Raw genomic sequence first — 8204 nt, 5'->3', positions numbered from 1 at the left:
TTGATAATTCTTTTATTCAGATTCTTTAAAAAGCATGTTCACCTGACTGTGGCTGTTTTATCCCTCTATTTTGGTTCTACATTCTGCCTTATTGAGTCGCCATCTTGTCTTGTTCAGTTTTGTGTTATGGCGAACTTTTAAGACGTTTGTCTTTAAAAAAAAAAGAGGTTTTTGTTTCTGATATTTCCTGAACAGCTCGCTATTCCATCATTTTCTCACTGTTCTGCTTAGATTTAGTTAGTTAACATGGCAACTGTTTCTGTGGACGTCTTGTTAAAGAAACTGAATTATACCTGAGAGAAAATATTCTTTATATTTGAGTCTCTAGGAGATTCAAAGGAAATTGATGAATCCAGATATGTATTGTATGAGACCCGCGTAAATGAGCAATTGGCATCAGCTAACCTTCTTGATGAAAAGTTGGCCAATGCCTACCTAGAAGAAAATATCCAGGATGAAATAGTGGAAGCTTTCAACAAAGAGCTCAATATTCAAATTACAGACTCTAGAGAAATGTGCAGGACTTCCTCCTGTTAAGTTAAATGGTGACTCCTGTCTTAAGTCTTTAAAAAATGACAAAGGCATTAATTTGACCCCGAAAATTGAATGTCCTAAATTCCACGATAAGGACTTGGAATCTAACAAATTAGCCTTCTTGAACTTTCATAGGGAGTTCTTGAACTGTGTTTCTAATTTGAATAACGAAGCGTTGAAGCTGGTGGTATTAAAAAAACACTTATCGGGTTACGCGTTCCAACTGATAAAGCATCTTTCTGTATCGGATGAGAATTATCCTGTAGCTATAGATCTAATATGTAAAGAATTTCTAGATGAAAACTGTATAGTAGAGTCTATCTTCTCTTCCTGGTTAGACGTGGACTGTTTATACGGCAGTTTTGCAATGAAAAATACTTGAATGATGTGAAAACTCAAGTACATGAGTTGAAAACTTCTTTTAAAATAGATTTCCTAAAGGATGGTTCCCCAGGGGATCGCTTGTTGGCCGTTATAATATTTAACAAGCTCCCTGCCTCGTTTAAAGCAGAGTTGATTCATAAATTGGATAATAATTATCCCTCCTTTGTACAAATTTTGGACAACAGCACCGATATCCTTAGAACCTTGGAGTTTTGCAGGAACGACTCTAGAAATCGTAAAGTAGTGAATTATGGAAGAAAATCTTTTCCCAAAATTAATCTTCCCTTACAAAATTGGAAGCCCTCCACCTTCGAAAATTTTCACGTTAATGCATCTAAAATTAAATACGGTTGTTGTTTTTGTCGATCTAATAATCACAGGGTTTATATGTGCAAATCATATCCGACCTATGCCGACAAGATAAAAAGATGTAGAGAATTGAAAAGTTGTTCTAGATGTACTAGTAATCTACATATGGATAATGTCTGTCCTCTAAAAGAGAAGAAATCTGAGTTGTGCTGGTCATCTAATGGGCCTGGGCATGTTAGTGTTATGTGTCCTGGATGGATTAAAACAATCGTCTCTTCTAACGCTAGCTGGTCGACTAGAGGTTCTTCTTTGTTACCTGTAGTTAACATTTCAGCAAATTTGTATGGCAAAGAAGTTACATTTAATTGCCTGTTAGATACAGGTAGTGAAAAGTCTTACTTGTGTAGAGAATTGTTACATGGGTTTTTAATGAGTAACTACCATTGAAAAATCGTAAATTCAATGTTAAGACATTTCTAGGTAATGAGACAAAAAAATTTAAGGTGATAGTTCTAAACGTAAATTTTCCGGATAAATCAAGATCTGTGCCTTTTTTGTTAGGCGAGCATCTGGATCTGTCCTTTTAGATTGGAGGACCCCGTAAAGTGGTCGCTGACTTAAAGGATCACAATGTAAAGTAAGCCACAGATTTTTCGAATATAAGAGATAACGTTCTTCCTGTGCATGGTTTGGTAGGTATTGATATCATAAAATATATGGGACCCATGCAGATAATCAAATTTAGAGACGGATTTGCGTTTGAGTTGTCTCAAGGAATAGTCTTGTTCGGGGACATTAATAACTTTAAACTCTGTCGGTCTGTTCAGGAACAGGCCGAGCTGAATTATAATCGTATTGTAGGAGAATTTTCTTCTTGTGACATCACGCACGTCTACTTTGTCATAGATACGAAATCTGAATATTTCGACCCTTTGTACTGCTTTGACAAATCTGCGGTTGAAAGGAACATCGATAAAATGTTTAGCTTGGAACCTTTAGGTATAATCGACGAAGTGACTAGCGATTACGATAAGGCGAAAATCGAGATATTTCGTTCTTCTATCAAATACTCGAATAACTGTTATTATGTTAGTTTGCCTTTGAATTTAGACAAACAGCTTAGTTCCTTCTAATTATCAGGTGTTCTTGGCTGTTTAAGGTAGGGTTATGAAAAAGTTATCAGATAGAGGTTTGTACACGGATTATTGCCAAGAGTTCTTAAAACAAGAAAAAGAAGGTATAATGGAGAGGATCAATGTATCCCCAGTGGACTTTAACAAGTACACATGGACACCGCATCGTCCGGTATTTAAAAAGGAGCTACAAAACACTACGAAAATAAGGCCTGTCTTCAACTGTTCGCTGAGAACGAGAGGGCAGCCATCCCTGAATGACAGTGCCTACTCGGGCGTAAACCTCTATACTGATACTTGTTCAAATTTAGAACTGACCGTTTTGTCCTCCTAGCTGACATTAGGAAGGCATTTCTGATGATCAAGCTGGAGAATGAATTTGATCGAAATAGATTTTGCTTTTTCCTAAGATTGAAGGATAAGCTGGTGTGTTTTAGATACAAATCGCTCATTTTACGATTCGTGCCGAGTCCTTTTATTTGGAGTTATATCGTGAAGTATCACATAGAAAGACATGCTTCTGGTCGCTGTCGGGATATGTTGTTAAACAACTTTTATGTTGACAACCTGGTTAAGACACATCAGTCACCCTCTGAATTGCTACAACTCTATATTGAAGCTACAACCACTCTGTTAAAGGGTGGGTTCGAGCTGAAAAACTGTTGTAGCAATAGCGAATTAGTATTACATCACATCAACCTAGATAATAATAATTCTACTCATGGTATGCCTTTTGAAAAAGTTTTAGGCTACTTATATGACCCTGTGTTGGATGTGATCAATGTGATTAATAGTGGTGTTAAAAAGGGTGTCTCTACCAAACGAGACATGTTGTCAGTAAATTCAACCCTTTTTGATCCACTAGGTCTTGTGTTACCCGTTACTATCAAGGGAAAAATTATTTTGAGTCAGTTGTGGAAATTAGGTGTCGCCTGGGACCAGCAGGTACCGGGTGATATTATGACTTCCTGGAATAAGTTTCGTGAAGATCTTGTAGGTATTGAAGAGATTAGTTTTGATAGATGTACAGTCTATACTGATTCTTCTGCTATTTTGGTGATATTCCGTGATGCTTCTAATTTAGCTTATGGTATTGTAGAATATTTATACCAACATGGTGAAGCTAAGTTGTTATATGCTAAAGCCAGAGTCACTCCAGCTGTCAAGAGGACTCTACCTGCCTTGGAACTGTTATCGGTATATTTGGCTATTAAACATATCACATTATTGATTAAGATGTTCCCTGTTAAGTTTAGAGAAATCCTTGTCGCCGTCGATGCACAAGTGGTACTGTCATGGCTATTGTCTCAGTCTATTAATACTAAATGTCAATTTACCAGAAATCGTCTTAAAGACATAAAGGCAATGGTGAATGATCTACATGACAGAGGACATATCATCAAGTTTAGATATGTAAATACGGCCGAAAATCCTGCAGATTTCGTCACAAGGGTTATTTCTGTGACTAAATTTATTAAAGAAATGGATTTCTGGTTAAAAGGCCCACCTTGGTTACATGCAAGAGTTTTGATTTAGCCTAATTATAATTTAGAGTGTCTCAGCGAAAATGCCAAGAATTAATCACTGCCCACACGAGTAGTGGAGAAGAACTAACTAATACTCCTATAATAAATTTGGACAAGTTCTCTTCTCTTAATAAATTAATAAGAATATTGACGGTAGTTTTTCGGTTCATTGCCAAGTTAAGGAGAAACTATCATAATGATGTCATTGTCAAATCTAAGTCATACTTGATTAGTTTAGCCCAGAGTAAGGAGAGGAATTTCTTACAACAAACCCAAGTAGAAGAGATACCTCAGTTGGTATCGAAATTCAATTTGTTTTTAGATGAAAAGGGGTTAATACGGTGTCGTGTTCTGACTACTTTTCTATTGATGTGAAACACCCTATTTTGTTACCAAAATCTTGTCATATTACGGATTTGATAATTATGGATTGCCATATTAACTGTAAACACTTAGGTATTGCTGCAACTCTTAGTAAATTGCGTATTGCTGTGTTTTGGATACACAATGCTAGACAGGCAATTAAAACTGTCCTGGCTAGTTGTGTCTTGTGTAAAAGGTATAATGCCTTGTCTTTTAGATATCCGAAGGTAACTAATTTACCTAAACATAGGGTAAATCTTGTTAGACCTTTTCTCCACACGGGGATAGATTTTACTGGTCATTTGTGGGTTGTAGACAATAGTGAAGTTAAGAAAATGTATCTCTTAATCTTTCCTTGTTTTAATATCAGAGCAATTCATCAGGAATTAGTACCTGATATGTCTACCCATTCACTAGTGTTGGCTTTCTTAAGATTTTTTAATCAGTTTGGTGTACCCTCACACATTTACTCAGATAACGCCTCATCCTTCGTCGCCGGTTGCGACTTGATTAAGAAAGTGTGTGTGTCTAATGAGTTCAAGGGAAATAATGGTACTTGTAGTGTAAAACATCTTACTATTCCGATGTATTCAGCTTGGTTTGGAGCGGTATGGGAAAGGTTGATTAAGACAGTTAAAAATTGTTTTCTAAGGTCATAGGACGTAATAAGTTGGATCATTTCCAACTATTGACAGTACTATCTGACTTAGAGAAATCCATAAACGAAAGACCATTAACCTATCGTTGCTCTGACGATTTCAGTTTGGAAGTAATCACCCCTAGTACGTTCATTCGTCCCTTCCATGGAAATACAGTGTTTTGAATCTCGATGAAGAACCCTTTACTGCGAGTCCTTCTAATCGCAATGATCTAATAGAAAGTTTAAAGGGTAGAGATTACTTGTTGGAAAAGTTGAAATTGTTATGGTACGAAGAATACTTATTAAGTTTAATGGAATTGTCAAAGACTTGTATCATCCAATTTTGAAAATAAGATCAGGATAGATGATGTTGTATTAATAAAAAAAATACTAAACCTAGAACGTATTGGTCCTTAGGAAGGGTATTAACGCTCAACTATGGGAGCGATGAAATGGTTCGTTCTGTACAGGTTAAGAACGGAGATGGATTCCAGGAACATTCTGCCAAACATCTGTACCACTTGGAGCTAAGTATTTCACATTCGTACCAAGTACCATCTCTTGATTCTAGCGATAATGTAGGTGAAGAAGAGATTAATAGCGAATCTCAGTGAGAAAATATTCGAGCGCGAAGGTCTGTTAAAAACAGATATCTTAATTTCCTTTGGTATTAATTACATTGTTTGGAGTTTTCTTTTTTTTTTTCTTTTTTAATTAGGAGAGTGTAGAAATTTTATTTTTATTTTTATTTATTTACCTCCCCTCGTTTCCCGCTCTAATTGGTATATTTCTTCTCTCTTTCTCCCCTTCTTTTCTCCACCTCTCTCGGTAAATCTGGTGCTACTACTTCTGGCTGTGTCTCGCGATATTCGATAAAAAGAAAGAAGAAAAAAAAACACAACAGACTGGCAGAAGAAAAGGAAAACGCCAGAGCGATGTTAGGATTTTGAAAACGCCAGAGCGGTGTTAGCCTTTTGAAAACGCCAGAGCGGTGTTGGGACCGTGCAATTACGACAGAGTAGTTTTTCGGCCTCTGCTTTACATCAGAACGGTGTTGCGACCTTCGAACTAAACCACCAGAGTGGTTTTGCGAACTTTGATATGGCAAAAGAAAAAAATCAAGTAAAATGTATATTTGTTAAAAGTGTTCTTTACGAACCGCCAGAGGGACTGATTTGGCAGCCCAGCAGAACTATACATTTCCTTCCTTTCCTATTTGTCTTTCTTATAAAATTTATACCGTTTTACCTTGCCCCTTTTTTTATGGGATTAAATTTCTTTAGAATACTTAGTCTCGTGCAACGGGATAAGATTCGTTGAACGGACGATAAAATTCCCGTTAGAGAAACACAAACTCCAACATGACGTATCGAATACTACTGCAGAGCATAATCTCCTCTTTCCGGAAACTGGGTCGCAGAGCAGTGTTACAACATGACAATGACCCCAAAACACATGCAAGACAGCCACTCTTTTACTGAAGAAGCTGAGGGTAAAGGTGGTTGACTGACAAACTATGTCCCTGACTTGGACCCAATAGAACATCTCTGGGGCATCATCAAGCAGAAGGTGGCGGTGCGCAATGTCTCAAATATCCGCTAGCTCCGCGACGTTGTAATTAAAGAGTGGAAGAGCATTCCAGTTTCTACGTGTGAAGGTCTGGTAGGCTTTATGCTTAGGAGAGTAAGCGCAGTTTTGAATAATGATGGTGGGCACACAAAATATAGAGAGTTCACATGTATGTAAATATTGACAACATTTGATAAGGGTCAACTCACTTTTGTCGCCAAGAATTTACATTTTATGGCTATATTTTGAGTTATTTGGAGGAGAAAATAAATTAACTCTGTTATATATGTTGCATGCAGACTACTTTTCATTGTGTCAAAAAATTATTTTCTAACTGTTGTCTCATAAAGAGATATACTTTAATATTTGAAGAAATGTGAGGGGTGTACTTACTCTTGTGTTATATATATATATATATATATATATATATATATATATATATATATATATATATATATATATTCAGTATTAATAAGAAGCGCCGGGCAGGGATTAGTCTCGACAGACACTCTGCCCGTTCAAGTTTTTTACGAGAGGGAAATTTTTGTGTAAAATCGTAATTTAGAAGAATCGTTCCCCATCTTAAGAGTTGCTTGGCTGTGAATATATTTTGGATCCCCCTCCCCCCCCCAAAAAAAAAACCCCGGCATCTCTCTAATAGAGGTCGCTCTTCCATCTTTATAAATGTTATGTCTTAGGTACTGTGTAATAAATTGCGAACAGACGGGCTTACCTGACAAACGCTCGAGGTGTGCATTCTGCAAAGCGGGTACGTCCAAAGAAAAATGGCAAGATGGCGGCGGCCGGTTAATATTGCCAAGTAATCACGCAAAATCTCGTGTTCTCTCGCACACACGAGAGTTCAGCTTAGCATAAAAACGGGTCACTGTGAGCAAGAAGCGAGAAGGAAAAACGTAGTCAAGAAAAGACGACGCTTCTGGCGACTGAGAAGAAAAAAGAAGAAAAAGAGCAAGAAGTAGAAGAGGAAGAAGAGAACGATACATGAGAAGACGAGGTGTGTGCGGTTTTGAGTAAATCGAAACAGACACAAAAAAAAACTCTGATTACAAGCTATTTCGGCCACCGAGGGACCAGTGGGGGAGCCATCGAATTCCGGAATTAATCTGATGTCAAATTTCTCCATACCAAAGCCGACTTCCATGCAGAATACGATAAGGGCACAAACACTTGGACATCGTCCTGGAAATGGGCAGGCGACCAGCCACCAGTGTCATTGCGGAATCGACTTACAGAGTATCCTCCTCCTGCGTGGCTTAGGGGGCAGTACGAGGCAGAACTTCAAGTGTGGCTGGATAAAGGCTGGTTAGTTCCATACCCAGAGGATGAGCTCGGGCCGCCGCGGGGGCTAATTCCCCTGATGGCTGTCAGACAAGAGAACAAGCAGAAAGTTCGACCTGTTCTTGATTACCGGGAACTTAATGAATACGTTGACCCACACACTGCGGGGGCTGATGTCTGTGCTCATAAACTACGGGAGTGGCGGCGGCAGGGTGCGGAAGCAGCTATACTGGACTTGCGAAGAGCGTACTTGCAAATACGTGTTGAGAAATCGCTGTGGCCGTTCCAGACGGTGGTGATCAAAGGAACTCGCTATTGCTTGACCAGGCTAGGATTCGGCCTGAATGTAGCCCCTAACATCATGACAGCAATCATGCAGGCGATCCGGCGTCAAGATGAAGCGGTGCAACATGTGACATCGTCGTATATAGACGACATTTTTGTCAA

At 38.3% G+C, this 8204-nt stretch overlaps 1 protein-coding gene across 1 annotated transcript; it reads left to right on the top strand.

Annotated features, from left to right (window-relative positions):
- Window positions 1–2717: 2717 nt before the first annotated feature.
- On the top strand, window positions 2718–3896 carry LOC145248637 (uncharacterized). The gene has a single exon (XM_080110313.1). It carries the CDS (start codon window positions 2718–2720, stop codon window positions 3894–3896), a length of 1179 nt encoding a protein of 392 aa, XP_079966439.1.
- Window positions 3897–8204: the final 4308 nt, after the last annotated feature.

The sequence above is a fragment of the Euprymna scolopes genome, chromosome 27 (assembly GCF_053919585.1).
Source record: "Euprymna scolopes isolate OS-2025 chromosome 27, ASM5391958v1, whole genome shotgun sequence".
Classification (NCBI taxonomy): Eukaryota; Metazoa; Mollusca; class Cephalopoda; order Sepiida; family Sepiolidae; genus Euprymna; species Euprymna scolopes.
Note: the sequence above shows the minus strand (reverse complement) of the source record. Positions and strands in the feature narration are given on the sequence as shown.